General features: G+C 46.5%; 1 protein-coding gene across 1 annotated transcript in view; it reads right to left on the reverse strand.

The window, feature by feature from the left end:
- Nucleotides 1-20,229, reverse strand: part of LOC116980259 (leukocyte immunoglobulin-like receptor subfamily B member 3) — a 32,240-nt gene extending 12,011 nt beyond the window's left edge. The window contains exons 1-7 of the mRNA XM_033032312.1: nucleotides 20,208-20,229; nucleotides 18,750-19,076; nucleotides 14,769-15,074; nucleotides 12,411-12,713; nucleotides 8,745-9,050; nucleotides 7,023-7,337; nucleotides 5,921-6,214 (exon numbers count right to left, since the gene is read on the reverse strand). Of these exons, the coding sequence (XP_032888203.1) occupies nucleotides 5,921-6,214; nucleotides 7,023-7,337; nucleotides 8,745-9,050; nucleotides 12,411-12,713; nucleotides 14,769-15,074; nucleotides 18,750-19,076; nucleotides 20,208-20,229 (1,873 nt within the window). The remainder of the gene's footprint in view (nucleotides 1-5,920; nucleotides 6,215-7,022; nucleotides 7,338-8,744; nucleotides 9,051-12,410; nucleotides 12,714-14,768; nucleotides 15,075-18,749; nucleotides 19,077-20,207) is intronic.
- Nucleotides 20,230-21,115: the final 886 nt, after the last annotated feature.

Below are 21,115 nucleotides of genomic sequence, written 5' to 3' on the forward strand. Positions count from 1 at the left end.
AAGCAGCTGATTGGGAGTCAGATCCCTGCTGATTTCTTCCAGCAGTTTGTATTGTATTGTATTGTACTTTGTATTGTATCTATAGGTAAGGGGGGAGTATGAGGGCCAGGGCAGTTTACTGTTCTGGATGTCAGATGTGGGAGGTCAAGGAATCTAATAGCCCTCCAGACGTCCACATCTGCGTCAGGTGCGTCGAGATGGGGCTCCTAAGGGATCGTATTAGGAACCTGGAGTAGCAGCTCGATGATCTCCGTCTGGTCAGGGAGAGCGAGGAAGTCATAGAGAGGAGTTACAGGGAGGTGGTCACTCCAAGACCACAGGAGGCAGACAAGTGGGTCACAGTTATGAGGCAAGGGGCACAGGCAGGGACTAGAGAGTACCCCGGTGGCTGTACACCTTGACAGTAAGTATTCCTGTTTGAGTACTGTTGGGGGGGGGCAGCCTACCTGGGGGTAGCAACAGCGGCCGGGCCTCCGGTACAGAGACCGGTGCTGTTGCTCAGAAGGGTAAGGAAAAGAAGAGGAGGGCAGTAGTAATTGTGGACTCTATAGTTAGGGGGTCAGACAGGCGATTCTGTGGACGCAGTCAGGAGACCCGGATGGTAGTTTGCCTCCCTGGTGCCAGGGTCTGGGATGTGTCTGAACGTGTCCAAGATATCCTGAAATGGGAGGGAGAGGAGCCTGAGGTTGTGGTACATATAGGTACCAATGACATAGGTAGAAAAAGAGAAGAGTTCCTGAAAGAAGAATTTAGGGAGTTAGGAGGGGAGTTAAAGAGAAGGACCGCAAAGGTAACAATCTCAGGATTACTGCCTGTGCCACGCGACAGTGAGAGTAGGAAAGGAGCGAGGTGGAGGATAAATGAGTGGATGAGGGACTGGTGCAGAGGGCAGGGATTCAAGTTTCTGGATCATTAGGACTTCTTTTGTGGAAGGTGTGACCTGTTGCATTTGAACCCGAGGGGGACCAATATCCTGGCGGGGAGATTTGCAAAGGCTACTGGGGAGACTTTAAACTAGAACAGTTGGGGGGAGGGTCTCAAATAGAGAAAGCTAGCAGACAGTGTGTGAGGCAGGAGGCAGAGAAGGGAAACACTCAGACCCAACATGTAGGGGGGAAAGAAGAAAAAAATAATAAACAGAGAGTAAGAGGTGGTGGGTTTCTTAAATGTGTGAGCAGAGAGACAGAGGGGTGTAAAATGAGGGTAGAAGCAATAGGTAGCAAGGTGAAAAGTAAAAGTGGCAGGCAGACAAATCCAGGGCAAAATCAAAATAGGACACTTTTCAACATAATTGTATAAGGGGCAAGAACAAGCCTGAAGGCTTTGTGTCTCAATGCAAGGAGCATTCGTAAGAAGGTGGATGAGTTGAATGTGCAGATAGCTATTAATGATTATGATATAGTTGGGATCATGGAGACATGGCTCCAGGGTGACCAAGGCTGGGAGCTGAACATCCAGGGATATTCAATATTCAGGAGGGATAGACAGAAAGGAAAAGGAGTCGGGGTAGCGTTGCTGGTTAGAGAGGAGATTAACGCAATAGAAAGGAAGGACATTAGCTTGGAGGATGTGGAATCGATATGGGTAGAGCTGCGAAACACTAAGGGGCAGAAAACGCTAGTGGGAGTTGTGTACAGGCCACCTAACAGTAGTAGTGGAGTTGGGGATGGCATCAAACAGGAAATTAGAAATGCGTGCAACAAAGGTAAAACAGTTATAATGGGTGACTTCAATCTACATATAGATTGGGTGAATCAAATTGGCAGGGGTGCTGAGGAAGAGGATTTCTTGGAATGTATGCGGGATAGTTTTCTAAACCAACATGTAGAGGAACCAACGAGAGAGCAGGCTATTCTAGACTGGGTATTGAGTAATGAGGAAGGGTTAGTTAGCAGTCTTGTTGTACGTGCCCCTTGGGCAAGAGAGACCATAATATGGTTGAGTTCTTCATTAGGATGGAGAGTGACATAATTAATTCAGAAACAAGGGTTCTGAACTTAAAGAAAGGTAACTTTGAGGGTATGAGACGTGAATTGGCCAAGATAGACTGGCAATTGATTCTTAAAGGGTTGACGGTGGACATGCAATGGAAGCCTTGTAATTAAAGACTGCATGGATGAACTACAAAAATTGTTCATCCCAGTTTGGCAAAAGAATAAATCAGGGAAGGTAGTGCATCCGTAGATAACAAGGGAAATCAGGGATAGTATCAAAACAAAAGATGAAGCATACAAATTAGCCAGAAAAAGCAGCCTACCAGAGGATGGGAGAAATTCAGAGTCCAGCAGAGGAGGACAAAGGGCTTAATTAGGAAAGGGAAAATACATTATGAAAGAAAACTGGCAGGGAACATAAAAACTGACTGCAAACGTTTTTATAGATATGTGAAGAGATAAAGATTAGTTAAAACAAATGTAGGTCCCTTGCAGTCAGAAACAGGTGAACTGATCATGGGGAACAAGGACATGGCAGACCAATTGAATAACTACCTTGTCTTTACTAAGGAAGATAAATAATCTGTCGGAAATAGCAGGGGACCGGGGGTCAAATGAGATGGATGAACTGAGTGAAATCCAGGTTAGCCAGGAAGTGGTGTTAGGTAAATTGAATGGATTAAAGGCCGATAAATCCCCAGGGCCAGATAGGCTGCATCCCAGAGTACTCAAGGAAATAGCCCCAGAAATAGTGGATGCATTAGCGATAATTTTTCAAAACTCTTTAGATTCTGGAGTAGTTCCTGAGGATTGGAGGGTAGCTAATGTAACCCCACTTTTTAAAAAGGGATGGAAGAGAAAACGGGGATTTACAGACCAGCTAGTCTAACATCGGTAGTGGGGAAAATGCCAGAGTCAGTTATTAAAGATGGGATAGCAGCACATTTGGAAAGTGGTGAAATCATTGGACAAAGTCAGCATGGATTTATGAAAGGTAAATCATGTCTGACGAATCTTATAGAATTTGTCGAGGATGTAACTAGTAGAGTGGATAAGGGAGAACCAGTGGATGTGTTATATCTGGACTTTCAGAAGGCTTTCGACAAGGTCCCACATAAGAGATAGTATACAAACTTAAAGCACACGTTATTGGGGGTTCAGTATTGATGTGGATAGAGAACTGGCTGGCAAACAGGAAGCAAAGAGTAGGAGTTAACGGGTCCTTTTCAGAATGGCAGGCAGTGAATAGTGGGGTACCGCAAGGCTCAGTGCTGGGACCCCAGCTATTTACAATATATATTAATGATTTGGACGGGGAAATTGAATGCAACATCTCCAAGTTTGCAGATGACACGAAGCTGGGGGGCAGCGTTAGCTGTGAGGAGGATGCTAGGAGGCTGCAAGGTGACTTGGATCGCTGGGTGAGTGTGCAAATGCATGGCAGATGCAGTATAATGTGGATAAATGTGAGGTTATCCACTTTGGTGGCAAAAACAGGAAAGTAGACTATTATCTGAATGATGGCCGTACAGTTTTGGTCTCCTAATCTGAGGAAGAACATTCTTGCCATAGAGGGAGTACAGAGAAGGTTCTCCAGACTGATTCCTGGGCTGTCAGGACTTTCATATGAAGAAAGACTGGATTGACTCGGCTTGTACTCGCTAGGATTTAGAAGATTGAGGGGGGATCTTATAGAAACTTACAAAATTCTTAAGGGGTTCAACAGGCTAGATGCAGGAAGATTGTTCCCAATGTTGGGGAAGTCCAGAACAAGGGGTCACAGTTTAAGGATAATGGGGAAATCTTTTAGGACTGAGATGAGAAAAACATTTTTTACACAGAGAAACATAGAAACATAGAAAATAGGTGCAGGAGTAGGCCATTCGGCCCTTCGAGCCTGCACCACCATTCAATATGATCATAGCTGATCATCCAACTCAGTATCCTGTACCTGCCTTCTCTCCATACCCTCTGATCCCTTTAGCCACAAGGGCCACATCTAACTGCCTCTTAAATATAGCCAATGACCTGGCCTCAACTACCCTCTGTGGCAGAGTGTTCCAGAGATTCACCACTCTCTGTGTGAAAAATGTTTTTCTCATCTCGGTCCTAAAGGATGTCCCCCTTATCCTTAAGCTGTGACCCCTTGTCCTGGACTTTCCCAACATTGGGATCAATTCTCCTGCATCTAGCCTGTCCAACCCCTTAAGAATTTTGTAAGTTTCTATAAGAACCCCCCTCAATCTCCTAAATTCTAACGAGAATAAGCTGAGTCTATCCAGTCTTTCTTCATATGAACGTCCTGACATCCCAGGAATCAGTCTGGTGAACCTTCTCTGTACTCCCTCTATGGCAATAATGTCCTTCCTCAGATTTGGAGACCAAAACTGTGCGCAATACTCCAGGTGTGGTCTCACCAAGACCTTGTTCAACTGCAGTAGAACCTCCCTGCTCCAATACTCAAATCCTTTTGCTATGAAAGCTAACATACCATTCGCTTTCTTCACTGCCTGCTGCACCTGCATGCCTACTTTCAATGACTGGTGTACCATGACACCCAGGTCTCATTGCATCTCCCCTTTTCCTAATCGGCCACCATTTAGATAATAGTCTGCTTTCCTGTTTTTGCCACCAAAGCCACAGAATATAGTTGAGGCCAGTTCATTGGCTATTGGCTATTTAAGAGGGAGTTAGATGTGGCCCTTGTGTCTAAAGGGATCAGGGGGTATGGAGAGAAGGCAGGTACAGGATACTGAGTTGGATGATCAGCCATGATCATATTGAATGGCGGTGCAGGCTCGAAGGGCCGAATGGCCTACTCCTGTAGCTATTTTATATGTTTCTATGTTCACACACACATACCGACTCATTCACACACACATTCACACACACACAGACTCATTCACACACACACATACACAGACTCATTCACACACACACACACACACACACACACACACACACACACACACACACACACACACACACACACACACACACACACACACAGACACACACAGACACACACACACACACACACACACACACCACACACACAAACGGGGTACTGATTGGGGATGATCAGCCATGATCACATTGAATGGTGCTGGCTGGAAGGGCCGAATGGCCTCCTCCTGCACCTATTGTCTATAGTCTATTGTCTAGCTGAGGCAGTTTGACCGGCGTGGGCAAGTTTAGCCTGAAGTCCTATAGGTATGACTCTGATCCTAAGGCTATGACTCTGACCAGGGACAAGAGCTGGCAGGTGGGACTAGTCTAGCAGGGTCAATAGACAATAGATTCTGGACTCCCCCAACATGGGAACATGTTTCCTCCCTCTAGCGATTCCAATCCCTTAATTATCTTATCTTATTATCTTATATGTTTCAATAAGATGCCCTCTCATCCTTCTAAGCTCCAGAGTGTACAAACCCAGCCGCTCCATTCTCTCAGCATAGTCCCGCCATCTCGGGAATTAACCTTGTGAACCTACGCTGCACTCCCTCAATAGCAATCCTTCCTAAAATTAGGAGACCAAAACTGCACACAATACTCCAGGTGTGGTCTCACTAGGGCTCTGTACAACTGCAGAAGGACCTCTTTGCTCCTATACTCAACTCCTCTTGTTATGAAGGCCAACATGCCATTCGCTTTCATCACTGCCTGCTGTACCCGCATGCTTACTTTCATAGACTGATGAACAAGGACCCCCAGATCCCGTTGTACTTCTCCTTCTCCCAACTTGACGCCATTTAGATAGTAATCTGCCTTCCTGTTTTTGATACCAAAGTAGATAACCTCACATTTATCCGCTAGACACATTTAAACTTCATCTGCCATGCATCTGCCCACTCCCCCAACCTGTCCAAGTCACCCTGCATTCTCATAGTGTGGTGTAGATGGGGCATGTTGGCCGGTGTGAGCAAGTTGGGCCGAAGGGCCTGTATCACACTCTATCACTCTGTGATTCTATGACAGTACGTTACCTGACAGTATTAATGGTACTGGATCACTTGCAGTCGACTTTATCCAGTCAGTACCCATCAAATAGGAATATCGACATGTGTAATATCCCTGGTCATTTTCTCCGATATCGCCAATATTGTACGTCGCAGAAACATCTTCTGGGTTGAGTTCCTCATGCAAGATGTAAACGCTGTTTCGTAAAAACTCCATGCGTTTGCTGGCGTTGTGTCTCTGGATTGAACATTTAAAGGTGACCGAATCCCCTTTGGCAAAGACATCATAGTCTGGACTCAACGACAACCTTGCTTTGGGACCTGGATAAGGCAATCAGGCAATGTTACAACTGCAGGAGGACCTCTTTGCTCCTATACTCAACTCCTCTTGTTATAAAGGCCAACATGCCAAAACTGCACACAATACTCCAGTTGTGGTCTCACTAGGGCCCTGTACAACTGCAGAAGGACCTCTTTGCACCTATACTCAACTCCTCTTGTTATGAAGGCCAGCTTTCTTCACTACCTGCTGTACCTGCATGCTTACTTCCAGTGAGTGATGAACATAATGTAGTATTTTCCTGAAACGACACAACAATGTAGGTGTTTAATGAATACAAAGCCATTTTGAAATAACATTGAATGTGAATAAGATTCTCCGATGTGAAACACCACCTTTAGAGACAGTCTTGAGATTTGACTCCCCGACAGTCACTGATATGTGACTATGGGTCAGGAAGTAATTTTTTCACATTCCACGAGCTCTCCACTTGTCATTCAAAGCTGTCAAATGTTCCAGAAACAGTCTTGGTCTCTTAACAGAACAAATGATGCCACCATCTTCATTATCTGGCCCCTGGTTCTGGACTCCCCCAACATCGGGAACATGTTTCCTGCCTCTAGCGTGTCCAAACCCTTAATAATCTTATATGTTTCAATAAGATTCACTCTCATCCTTCTAAACTCCAGAGTGTACAAACCCAGCCGCTCCATTCTCTCAGCATATGACAGTCCCGCCATCCTGGGAAGAGGGAGGGGGAGAGAGAGAGAGGGGGAAAGAGAGGAGAGAGAGAGAGGAGAGAGAGAGAGAGGGAAGAGAGGGGGCAGAGAGAGGGTCTTGGTCTCTCACCAGAACAGATGACTCCAGCATCTTCATGATGATTACAGTTGTGTTGGCCCCAGTGTCGCGAGGCACACTGCCAGAGAAACAGCTCCGTTCCTTGGCAGTTCAAGTCATCCAGGATAATGGGGCCGCTACCTTGACCAAAATAGGCGTGTGAGGTGGCGGTGATGGCGTGGCCGCAGGCAAGCTCCCTGCAAACTATCTGGGCATCCTCGATCTGCCACTGGTCGTCGCAGACAGTCCCCCACGTCTTGTTGCTCAGGACCTCCACCCTGCCCGAGCAGTCGTGGGTGCCGTTCTTCAGACGAATCTCCACCCGCTCTGCGGAGAAGAAAGTGGAGGCACGTCACTGAATTCCCCTCTCATCCTTCTCAACTCGCAGTTGCAGACCACAAGCCCAGTCGACCCACCCGTATGCCACTCCCGTCATCCCAGGAATTAACCTGGTGAACCTACGCTGGGCTCCCTCAAAAGCAAGAATGTCCTTCCTCAAATTTGGAGACCAAAACTGTACACAATACTCCTGGTGTTGTCTCACTAGGACCTTGTACAACTGCAGAAGGGCCTCCTTGCTCCTAAAATCAAATTATCTCGCACTTGCAGGTTTATGTTCACAGGTTCTAGGAGCAGAATTAGGCCATTCGGCGTAAAGGTACAGCGTGACATGGGTGTCCTTGTACACCAGTCACTGAAAGTTGGCGTGCAGGTACAGCAGGCAGTAAAGAAAGCTAATGGAATGTTGGCCTTCATAACAAGAGGATTTCAGTATAGGAGTAAAGAGGCTCTTCTGCAGTTGTATAGGGCTCTGGTGAGACCACATCTGGAGTATTGTTTACAGTTTTGGTCTCCTAATTTGAGGAAGGACATCTTTGTGATTGAGGCAGTGCAGCGTAGGTTCACGAGATTGATCCCTGGGATGGCGGGACTGTCATATGAGGAAAGATTGAAAAGACTAGGCTTGTATTTACTGGAGTTTAGAAGGATGAGGGGGATCTTATAGAAACATATAAAATTATAAAAGGACTGGACAAGCTAGATGCAGGAAAAATGTTCCCAATGTTGGGCGAGTCCAGAACCAATCTTAGAATAAAGGGAAGGCCATTTAAGACTGAGGTGAGAAAAAACTTTTTCACCTATAGAGTTGTGAATTTATGGAATTCCCTGCCACAGAGGGCAGTGGAGGCCAAATCAATGGATGGATTTAAGACAGAGTTAGATAGAGCTCTAGGGGCTAGTGGAGTCAAGGGATATGGGGAGAAGGGAGGCAAGGGTAATTGATAGGGGTTGGACAGGCTAGATGCAGGAAGATTGTTCCCGATGTTGGTGAAGTCCAGGACAAGGGGTCACAGCTTAAGGATAAGGGGGAAATCCTTTAGGACCGAGATGAGAAGAAACTTTTTCACACAGTGAGTGGTGAATCTCTGGAACTCTCTGTCACAGAGGGTAGCTGAGGCCAGTTCATTGGCTATATTTAAGAGGGAGTTAGATGTGTTCCTTGTGGCTAAAGGGATCAGGTGGTATGGAGAGAAGGCAGGTACGGGATCCTGAGTTGGATGATCAGCCATGATCATATTGAATGGCGGTGCAGGCTCGAAGGACCGAATGGCCTACTCCTGCACCTATTTTCTATGTATCTATGTATCTATGTAGATGGGGATGTTGGCCAGTGTGGGCAAGTTGGGCTGAAGGGCCTGTTTCACTCTATGACTTTGAACCAGTTGAACTTACCAACGACGTCGATAGCAACAAAGTTACTGTAGCTGGAGTTGAACGTCTTGTTGCTGATTTCAGCTTCGTAAGTACAGGTATAGTTCCCGCTGTCTCCCACAGTTATATTGGCCATACTGAACTCTGCTCCTTGCTTGGTCCATTGAGTGGTTGTCCAAGTTCTCCCCGTGTCCTTCCCATCTTTAATGAGTCGGAACGAGCGTGTGTTGTAATATTCTGGAGCGATGCAGGTTATGCGAACACTTTTTCCCCGCACGTATAGTCCAAACATCGTGGTCAGAGTCAACTTGGCACCTTCTGGTTCCCCTGTAAAGACATCAGATGCACAAGAAACTCAGGTGAACATTCCAGACCAGGTGGACCTCAGAGTGCATGACATATACTTTGGCACGTTGGCCTTCATTCGGTCCATTACAGTTGGTTAAGGTCATCAATGCACATGTTCCAGCAGCAGAATTAGGCCATTCGGCCCATCGAGTCTACTCCACCATTCAATCATCTCTCCCTCCTAACCACATTCTCCTGCCTTCTCCCCATAACCCCTAACACCCGCACTAATCAACAATCTACAGTATCTATCTTTGCCTTAAATATATCCACTGACTGCTGGCCTCCACCGCCGTCTGAGGCAACGAATTCCACAGATTCACCACCCTCTGGCTAAAGAAATTCACCTCATCTCCTTCCTAAAGGTACATCCTTTAATTCTGAGGCTGTGCCCTCTGGTCCTAAACTCTCCCATTATTGGAAACATCCTCTCCACATCCACTCTATCCAGGCCTTTCACTGTTCAGTGAAGTTTCAATGAGATCTACCCCTCATTTCAATGAGGTCCCCCCCCCCCCATTCGTCTAAACTCCAGCGAGTACAGGCCCAGCGCCGACAAACGCTCATCGTACATTAACCCACTCATTCCTGGGATTGTTCTTGTAAACCTCCTCTGGACCCTCTCCCGAGCCGGCACATCCTTCCTCAGATACGGGGCCCAATACTGCTCACAATATTCCAAATGTGGCCTCACCAGCACCTTGTCGAGCCTCAATGTTACGCCTGTGATGCCTTTAATAATTCATTCTCTCTCTCTCTCTCTATATAGATGGTGATGTAGAGAGATATAGAACAAATGAATGAAAGATATGCAATGAAGTAACGATGATAAATAAAACAGGCCATTGTTAGCTGTGTGCTTGGTGAGAATGAGACTCAACCCGACCACTTTGCCCATTCAGGGACAACCGGCCTTAGGGGGTGCGGGGCCCAATTAGGAACAATTTTGGTGAACCCCAGATTCCCAGCCAAGGTCTGTCAGCCCAGTTATTTAGTATATATTATGAAATTGTACACTAGGTGCTATGGATTCTACACGGTGTGAATCTCTCCTGCTCCCTCCCGTTTGCCTGTCAGTAGCTCCACTGGCTTCCAACCTTTACCGCAGCTGCTAATTATTTGATTGGACACAATGTCCTTGGAGACAGCGGCTGATTGGGCGGGAGGAGACCTATTTGTTGATTGAAGGGGAATTTTAAGGCAACTGGTTGGTGATTGGATGCAACCCCCTTAGAGACAGCGTTTGATTGGCCGCCAAATAAAATTGTCAAATCTGAAACAAAAATCGCTGGTCGGTGCGAACTCAGTGGATCTCCAAACTAATCTGATGTATCAAGCAGACTATCTGGTTGTATCTCCAAACTAATCTGATGTATCAAGCAGACTATCTGGTTGTATCTCCAAACTAATCTGATGTATCAACCAGACTGGTTGTATCTCCAAACTAATCTGATGTATCAACCAGACTATCTGGTTGTATCTCCAAACTAATCTGATGTATCAACCAGACTGGTTGTATCTCCAAACTAATCTGATGTATCAACCAGACTATCTGGTTGTATCTCCAAACTAAACATGCAGGTAGATTCATTTAAAATTAAATTCAATGATTATTTCACATGATTTCTCACTGTGTAAAGCTGACCAATTTCTGTTTAACACGTTTGGTCTGCCGTGAGCATTTTTCTCTCCCAAAACAGTTCATATTTAACAAACCGATCAACGAACCAGACAGCAGTTGGACGCAGTCATAGAACCATAGACAATAGGTGCGGGAGTAGAGGCCATTCGGCCCTTCGAGCCTGCACCGCCATTCAATATGATCACGGCTGATCATCCAACTCAGTATCCTGTACCTGCCTTCTCTCCATACCCCCTGATCCCTTTAGCCACAAGGGCCACATCCAAATCCCTCTTAAATATAGCCAATGAACTGGCCTCAACTACCTTCTGTGGCAGAGAATTCCACAGATTCACCACTCTCTGTGTAAAAACGTTTTTCTCATCTCAGTTCTAGAAGATTTCCCCTTTATCCTTAAACTGTGACCCCTTGTTCTGGACTTCCCCAACATCGGGAACAATCTTCCTGCATCTAGCCTGTCCAACCCCTTAAGAATTTTGTAAGTTTCTATAAGAACCCCCCTCAATCTTCTAAATTCTAGCGAGTACAAGCCGAGTCTATCCAGTCTTTCTTCATATGAAAGTCCTGACATCCCAGGAATCAGTCTGGTGAACCTTCTATGGCATGAATGTCCTTCCTCAGATTAGGAGACTGCTCCCTCTCTTCCACATGAGATGGGGGGAGTGTAAAGACACTGACCAGTTATCGTGAGTTTGAGGATGTCATTCGATGCGGAAGTGTCGAGTCTCCCATGCAGGCACGTGGGGTCAGGGTAGGTAAGGTAGACACCACCTACCCTGAATAAAGTTATAACATGGTCATTATCAAATCTAAGTAGTAAAGGCACGGGAGAATTATGCCTGCATAAGAGATCGATCTCAGGTAGGACTAATTCTCCGTGCCTTTCATGTGCAGTACATGTAACACGCAATGGTCTGTTGACGTAGCTTCAAGCCGTCAATGACAGGGGACTGAAGGCAGCTGAAATTCTGCCTTTGCTCTACTGCACATGCCCAGCGCAAGTTTCTTGGCGACTTTTTCAAACATGGATTGTCATTATCTTAAGTGTACAGCTGGGTGTCCTTGTACACCGGTCACTGAAAGTTGGCGTGCAGGTACAGCAGGCAGTGAAGAAAGCTAATGGAATATTGGCCTTCATAACAAGAGGATTTCAGTATAGGAGTAAAGAGGTTCTTCTGCAGTTGTATAGGGCTCTGGTGAGACCACATCTGGAGTATTGTGTACAGTTTTGGTCTCCTAATTTGAGGAAGGACATCCTTGTGATTGAGGCAGTGCAGCGTAGGTTCACGAGATTGATCCCTAGGATGGCGGGACTGTCATATGACGAAAGATTGGAAAGACTAGGCTTGTATTCACTGGAGTTTAGAAGGATGAGGGGATATCTTATAGAAACATATAAAATCATAAAAGGACTGAACAAGCTGGATGCAGGAAAAATGTTCCCAATGTTGGGAAAGTCCAGAACCAGGGGCCACAGTCTTAGAATAAAGGGGAGGTCATTTAAGACTGAGGTGAGAAAAAACTTTTTCACCCAGAGAGTTGTGAATTTATGGAATTCCCTGCCACAGAGGGCAGTGGAGGCCAAGTCACTGGATGGGTTTAAGAGAGAGTTAGATAGAGCTCTAGGGGCTAGTGGAATCAAGGGGTATGGGCCAGAGCCCTATACAACTGCAGAAGACGGTTGTAAAGACACTGACCGGTCAGCGTGATGTTGAGGATGTCACTGGGTGCGGACGTGTAGAGTCTCCCGGAGATGGTGGTCTGGTAGACACAAGAGTAAGAGCCTTGATGTTGGGCCTCCAGTTGTCTGATCTCCAGAACCACGCTCCAGTTGGATATCGGCCCTTGAGAAGCAATGACGTTGGGGTTTCCGGCTTTGTAGAGGGAGAAGGTCAGGCTGGAATAGACCTTGGGGGCCAAGCATGTCAGCTCAGCGTCCTGCCCTTGTAGATATTGGCCCTGAGGTCTGTTCAGGGTAGCCTGAGGTTTCTGGAGCTCATCTGCAATAGAAAATGGCCAAGTTACTAGCAGGAAGGTTATGGATGGAGGGAGCGATGGAGGGATGGAGGAAATACAGAAATAAACAAAGAATCAGAGAGAGAGAAGGAAGGAAGGAAGGAAGGAAGGGAGAAAGGGAGAGAGAATAAGAGAAGTCTGAAATTCGGCCTGGTCGGGATTGCTTTTGCGCTCCGCACACCCCCTTCCTCCGTTTTTCTCCTCCCTCATCGCTCGCATCCCTCGCCCCCCCTCTCTCTCTCGCTCTCCTCTCTTCGCTCTCCTCTGCTCTCTCTCGCTCTCGCCTCTCGCTCTCGCTCTCTGCTCTCTCGCTCTCTCTCTCTCGCTCTCTCTCTTGTTTCCCTCTCTCCCCCTCTCCCTCACTCTCCCCTCTTCCCTCTCTCCTCCTTCTCTCCCTACACCCTATATCCCTCTCTCTTCTCCCTCTCTCTCTCCCGCTCTCTCTCCCTCCCACTCTCTTGTGTTGCCGGGACTCGAGGGGCCTGAGCTACAGGGAGATGTTGGGGCAGGGCTGGGACTCTATTCCTTGGAGCACAGGAGGAGGAGGAGGGGTGATCTTATAGAGGTGTACAAAATCACCAGAGGAATAGATCGTGTAGACGCACAGAGTCTCTTGCCCAGAGTAGGGCAATCGAGGACCAGAGGACATGCGTTCAAGGTGAGAGAGGAAAAGATTTATTAGGAACGACCTTTTCACACAGGTGGGTGTATGGAACGAGCTGCCGGAGGAGGTAGTTGAGGCTGGGACTATCCCAAGGTTTAAGGAACAGTTGGACAGGTACACGGATAGGACATGTTTGGAGGGATATGGGCCAAAATGGGGGTCCTTGTTCATCAGTCAATGAAAGTAAACATGCAGGTACAGCGGGCAGTGAAGAAAACGAATGGCATGTTGGCAAGAGGAGTTGAATATCGGAGCAAAGAGGTCCTTCTGCAGTTTACAGGGCCCGGGTGAGACCACACCTGGAGTATTGTGTGCAGTTGTATTCTACCCCTATCTCTCATGACCTAGCGATCTTATGTCACTGTTCGGCAGTAGGATATTAGATGAAGTTTAACCTGGATCAATGTGAGGTTACCCACTTTGATGGCAAAAATAGGAAGACAGATTATCTAAATTGTGTCAAGTTGGGAAAAGGGGAAGTACAACGGGATCTGGGGGTCCTTGTTCATCAGTCACTGAAACTAAGCATGCAGGTACAGCAGGCAGTGAAGAAAGCCAATGGCATGTTGGCCTTCATAACAAGAACAGTTGTGTGTAGGAGCAAAGAGGTCCTTCTGCAGTTGTACAGGGCCTTGGTGAGAGCACACCTGGAGTATTGTGTGCAGTTTTGGTCTCCAAATTTGAGGAAGGACATTCTTGCTATTGAGGGAGCTCAGGTTAGGTTCACCAGGTTAATTCCCGGGATGGCGGGACTGTCATATGTTGATAGATTGGAGCAGCTGGGCTTGTATACTCTGGGGTTTAGAAGGATGAGACGGTATCTTATTGAAACATAAGATTACTAAGGGCTTGGACACGCTAGAGGCAGGAAACATGTTCCCGATGTTGGGGTAGTCCAGAACCAGGGGCCACAGTTTAAGAATAAGGGGTCGGCCATTTAGAGCGGAGACGAGGAAACACTTTTTCGCACAGGGGTTCTTGAAGATAGTTGAGTCAGGGGATATGGGAAGAAGGCAGGAACTGATTGGGGATGATCATCCATGATCACATTGAATGGCGGTGCTGGCTCCAAGGGCCGAATGGCCTACTCCTGAACCTAGTGTATATTGTCTATTGATTAAGGTGAGAGAGGGGGGAAAGATTTAATGGGAATCTGAGGGACAACCTTTCCACACAGGTGTATGGAACGAGCTGCCGGAGGAGGTAGTTGAGGCAGGGACTATCACAACATTTGGACAGGTACATGGATGGGACAGGTTTGGAGGGATATGGGCCAAACGCGGGCAGCAGGTGGGACTAGTGTAGATGGGGCATGTTGGCCAGTGTGGGCAAGTTGGGTCGATGGGCCTGTACGACTTTATGAAGCAAGGCTTACCAGAGACAGTTAAGGATTTCCGCTCACTCAACGTTGAATTGTAGACAATCCCTGACCTGGTTATTTGATACATGCAAACATAGTCTCCCTGGGCTTTCGATCGAATATCTTTGATGTACAAAATTGTTGAGTAACCAGGAGTCTTAGCAATGGCAGTTGTAATGTAGCCACTGTTTTCCACTTTGGACAACACAAACGTGACACCATAGTACACACTCGGAGCAATGCATCTCACTAATGCCGTCTCTCCAATTGAAAACTGCCCCAAAGATCCCAAAAAATCAATCCTGGGTTTAGGTGGCTTATCTGGAAAAGAAAAGGTAAGGACATGTGAGGTGTGAAAACAGATCAAAGAGAAAGTTGATCAAGGACACATAGAAACTAGGTGCAGTAGTAGGCCATTCGGCCCTTCGAGCCTGAACCGCCATTCAATATGTTCATGGCTGATCATCCAACTCAGTATCCTGTACCTGCCTTCTCTCCGTACCCCCTGATCCCTTTAGCCACAAGGGCCACATCTAACTCCCTCTTAAATATAGCCAATGAACTGGCCTTCTGTGGCAGAGAATTCCACAGATTCACCACTCTATGGGTGAAAAATATTTGCCTTATCTCGGTCCTCAAAGACTTCCCCCTTATCCTTAAACTGTGACCCCTTGTTCTGGACTTCCCCAACATCGGGAACAATCTTCCTGTATCTAGCCTGTCCAACCCCTTAAGAATTTTGTAAGTTTTTATAAGAGCCCCCCTCAATCTTCTAAATCCTAGCAAGTATAAGCCGAGTCAATCCAGTTTTTCTTCATATGAAACTCCTGACATCGCAGGAATCAGTCTGGAGAACCTTCTCTGTACTCCCTCTATGGCAAGAATGTCTTTCCTCAGATTAGGAGACCAAAACTTTACGCAATACTCCAGGTGTGTTCTCACCAAGACCCTGTACAACTGCAACAAGGAACATGTAGAGGATTATGGAGGAAGGAACTGCAGATCCTGGTTTAAACTGAAGATAGGCACAAAATGCAGGAGTAACTCAGCGCGACCTATAACAATAACTCATAGCAAGAGGAGTTGAGTATCGGAGCAAAGAGGTCCTTCTGCAGTTGTACAGGGCCCTAGTGAAACCACACCTGGAGTATTGTGTGCAGTTTTGGCCTGTTGGTCTTCATAACAAGAGGACTTGTGTATAGGAGCAAAGAGGTCCTTCTGCAGTTGTGCAGGGTCCTAGTGAGACCACACCTGGAGTATTGTGTGCAGTTTTGATCTCCAAATTTGAGGAAGGACATTCTTGCTATTGAGGGAGCCCAGCGTAGGTTCACCAGGTTAATTCCCGGGATGGCGGGACTGTCATATGCTGAGAGAATGGAATGGCTGGGCTTGTATGCTCTGGAGTATAGAAGGATGAGAGGCTATCTTATTGAAACATATAAGATTATTAAGGGTTTGGACATGCTAGAGGCAGGAAACATGTTCCCGATTTTGGGGGTGTCCAGAACCAGGGGCCACAGTTTAAGAATAAGGAGTAAGCCATTTAGAACGGAGTCGAGGAAACACTTTTTCACACAGAGAGTTGTGAGTCTGTGGAATTCTCTGCCTGGTGGAGGCCTGTTCTCTGGATACTATCAAGAGAGAGTTAGATCGGGCTCTTGAAGATAGCAGTCAGGGGTTATGGGGAGAAGGCAGGAACGGGAGAACTGATTGTGGATGATCAGCCATGATCACATTGAATGGCGGTGCTGGCGGCTAAATGGCCAACCCCTTACTCTTAAACTGTGTGTGGCCCCTGGTTCCGGACTCCCCCAACATCGGGGAACATGTTTCCTGCCTCTCACTCAGTCTCTGCAAGATGGAGGAAGCCTGAGGGTCATGTCTCTCTGAGCTGTGAATAACGCTGAACACATTACTCAACTGTGAGTGCTCTTAATGTGGTTCTAAAATGCTTGCAAAAAGTGTCTATTGTTTCTAAAATGGATGCAAAAAATGTCTCTATTGGTTCTAAAATGCTTGCAAAAAGTGTATTTTTTGGTTCTAAAATGGTTGCAAAAAGTTTCTATTGGTTCTAAAAGGCTTGCAAAAAGTGTCTATTGGTTCTAAAATGCTTACAAAAAGTGTCTCTATTGGTTCTAAAATGCAAAAAGTGTCCCTATTGGTTCGAAAGTGCTTGCAAAAAATGTCTCTATTGGTTCTAAAATGCTTGCAAAAAGTGTCTATGTTCTAAAATGCTTGTAAAAAGTGTCTCTATTGGTTCTAAAATGCTTGCAAAAAGTGTCTCTATTGGTTCTAAAATTGTTCCATAAAGTGTCTATTGGTTCTAAAATGCTTGCAAAAAGTGTCTATTGGCTGTTGTTGTGGTGGTAACTGCTTTAAAAGGCTGCACTGCAAAAAAAATGGCTGTTGTTGTGGTGATAACTGCTTTGAAAGGCTGCGCTGCAAACAAAAATGGCTGTTGTTGGTGGTGGTAACCGCTTTTAAATGGCTGCACTGTAAAAAAGTCGCTGTTGTTGGTGGTGGTAACTGCTTTGAAAGGTTGCACTGCAAAAAAAATGGCTGTTGGTGGTAATTGCTTTTAAATGGCTGCACTGGAAAATAAATGGCTGTTGTTGGCGGAGGTATCTGCTTTGAAAGGCTGCACGGCAAAAAAAAATGGCTGTTGTTGGTGGTGGTAACTGCTTTGAAAGGCTGCACTGCAAAAAAAATGGCTGTTGTTGGTGGAAACTTGACAACTTCCTGTTTGCACGAATATTGATTTTAGATAAAACGCTACCACTTACAGCTGTGATTTTTGACCATCTTACTCAGTTCCTCGCCACTCATCAGGTGCAGAGGATTCTTCCCATCAATGAAAAATAAGTGGTGTCAGTGTTAAAACAATTTTTTGAGAATCTCTCTACTGTCAATCATGCCATGAAGGCCATGCCCATTCCAGTTGGAGGGGGAGGGATTATAAAACCCGTAAGTGTGGGTGTGGCTCAGTCTCTGCAAGGTGGGGGAGAGAGAAGTCACGACTGTCTGAGCTGTGAATCAACTGAACACACTGAATGTCTACTGAACTGTGAGTGTGGTGTTTTGTGTGGTTTTATAGTGGTTTTATGGTGGTTTCACCCTGATTGAAATGGTATGAAACTGCATTTGAATGTGGTTGTCTTGCACCCTGCTTGAAATGGCATGAAACTGCACTTGAATTTGGTGGCCTTGCACCCTGCATGAAATGGCAGGAAACAGCACTTGAATTTGGTGGCCTTGCACCCTGCATGAAATGGCAGGAAACAGCACTTGAGTTTGGTGGCCCTGCACCCTGCTTGAAGTGGTATGAAACTGCACTTGAATTTGGTGGCTTTGCAGCCTGCTTGAAGTGGTCGGAAACTGCACTTGAATTTGGTGGCTTTGCACCCTGCTTGAAATGGTAGGAAACTGCATTTGAATTTGGTTACCTTACGCCCTGCTTGAAGTGGAATTTCAAAGAATGGCCGTGAGTCAACTGTTAGTCCACCAGTCGTTAGTGAGCTGCCAGCACATCAGGCTTGAGTGACTGAGCTGCCACCCCAAGAATCCATCTGGTCCACATTGTCCATACTAACCAGTCCCTTCAGACCCATACCCATAGTACCCATACTGCATCGGGGGACCAGCCCTCCCATGTGAACATGGGACCCAACGGGTCCCACTTAGTCTAGTAATCTTATATGTTTCAGTAAGATGCCCTCTCATCCTTCTAAACACCAGGGTGTACAAGCCCAGCCGCTGCATAAGTCTTGCTAAACACCAGAGTGTACAAGCCCAGCCGCTGTATAAGTCTTGCTAAACACCAGAGTGTACAAGCCCAGCCGCTGTATAAGTCTTGCTAAACACCAGAGTGTACAAGCCCAGCCACTGTATAAGTCTTGGTAAACACCAGAGTATACAAGCCCAGCCACTGTATAAGTCTTGCTAAACACCAGAGTGTACAAGCCCAGCCGCTGCATAAGTCTAGCAATCTAGAGTTACCTATGACAGAGATTAGCACTTGGCTGCTGATATCTGATGTGGATGGTCGACCATCTCTCACGACTTGATATGAGCAGGTGTAGGAACCTTCATGAGACGTCGATATCTTTGTCAGAAGGAAGGCCACTGTGTTGGAGTTGTCATCGGCCTTCAGTGACTGTAAGGAGGCCTGTTGGTTGGTCTTGTAAAGGAAGAACTTTGCTCCTTGGTAAAAAGATGGAGCTTTACAGTCGATCGTTATGTTCTCTCCTTGAGAAAATCTTCCAATCGGCCGCCGAATATTAATCGCTGGTTGCAACGGCTGATCTGTAAGGCAAACAGAACCATCTTACAATGTTTGCAATAGACAATAGGTGTAGGAGTAGGTCATTCGGCCCTTCCAGCCAGCACCGCCATTCACTGTGATCACGACCGATCATCCCCAATCAGTACCCCGTTCCTGCCTTCTCCCCATATTGCAAAAGGACTGGACAAGCTAGATGCAGGAAAAATGTTCCCAATGTTGGGCGAGTCCAGAACCAGGGGACACAGTCTTAGAATAAAGGGGAGGCTATTTAAGACTGAGGTGAGAAAAAACTTTTTCACCCAAAAGAGTTGTGAATTTGTGAAATTCCCTGCCACAGAGGGCAGTGGAGGCCAAGTCACTGGGTGGATTTAAGAGAGAGTTAGATACTCTAGGGGCTAGTGGAGTCAAGGGAGATGGGAAGAAGGCAGGCATGGGTTATTGATTGAGGATTATCAGCCATGATCACAATGATGGCTCGATGGGTCGAATGGCCTCCTCCTGTACCTATTTTCTATGTTTCTATATCCCTTTACTCCGCTATCTTTAAGAGCCCTATCTAGCTTTCTCTTGAAACCATCCAGAGAATTACACAGACTCACAACTCTGTGTGAAAAAGTGTTTCCTCACCTCCGTTCTAAATGGCTTACTCATTATTCTTAAACTGTGGCCCCTGGTTCTGGACACCCCCAACATCGGGAACATGTTTCCTGCCTCTAGCGTGTCCAAACACTTAATAATCTTATATGTTTCAATAAGATGCCCTCTCATCCTTCTATACTACAGAGTATACAAGCCCAGCCGTTCCATTCTCTCAACATATGACAGTCCCACCATCCCGTGAATTAACCTGGTGAACCTACGCTGCACTCCCTCAATAGCAAGAATGTCCTTCCTCAAATTTGGAGACCAAAACTGCACACAATACTCCAGGTGTGCTCTCACCAAGGCCCTGTACAACTGCAGAAGGACCTCTTTGCTCCTACACACTACTGTTCTTGTTATGAAGGCCAACATGCCATTGGCTTTTTTCACTGCCTGCTGTACCTGCATGCTTAGTTTCAGTGACTGATGAACAAGGACCCCCAGATCCCGTTGTACTTCCCCTTTTCCCAACTTGACACAATTTAGATAATCTGTCTTCCTGTTTTTGCCATCAAAGTGGGTAACCTCACATTGATCCAGGTTAAACTTCATCTAATATCCTACTGCCGAACAGTGACATAAGATCGGTAGGTCATGAGAGATAGGGGTAGAATTAGGCCATTCGGCCCTTCAATTCTACTCCGCCATTCAATCTGATGTATCTCTCCCTCCTAACGCAGTTCTGGTGATCAGCCATGATCACATTGAATGGTGGTGCTGGCTTGAGGGGCCAAATGGCCTACTACTGTACCTATTGTCTATTGTCCATTCTCCTGCCCTCTCCCCATAACCCCTGACACCTGCACTAATCAACAATCTATCTATCTCTGCCTTAAATATATCCACCGACTTATGGCCTCCACCGCCGATGTGGCAAGGAATCCCACAGATTCACCACCCTCTGGCTAAATAAATTCCTCCTCATCTCCTTCCTAAAGGAACGTCCTATAGTTCTGAGGCTGTGCCCTCTGGTCCTAGACTCTCCCACTAGTGGAAACATCCTCTCCACATCCACTCTATCCAGGCCTTTCACTATTCAGTGAATTTTCAATGAGGTCCCCCCCTCGTTCTTCTAAACTCCAGCGAGTACAGGCCCAGCGCTGACAAACGCTCATCGTACGTTAACCCACTCATTCCTGGGATGGTTCTTGTAATCCTCCTCTGGACCCTCTCCCGAGCCGGCACATCCTTCCTCAGATACGGGGCCCAATACTGCTCACAATACTCCAAATGTGGCCTGACCAGCGCCTTGTCGAGCCTCAACGTTACATCCCTGTCTTTGTATACAAGCCCTCTCGAAGAAAAGACTAGCATCGAATTTGCTTTCTCCTAACGGACCGAGCACCGAACCCTGAGGCACACCACCCTTTCTCTCTCTGTCTCTGTCTGTCTGTCTCTGTCTCTCTCTCTCTGTCTCTCTCTCTCTCTGTCTGTCTGT

Source organism: Amblyraja radiata, chromosome 14 (genome assembly GCF_010909765.2).
Source record: "Amblyraja radiata isolate CabotCenter1 chromosome 14, sAmbRad1.1.pri, whole genome shotgun sequence".
Lineage (NCBI taxonomy): Eukaryota > Metazoa > Chordata > Chondrichthyes > Rajiformes > Rajidae > Amblyraja > Amblyraja radiata.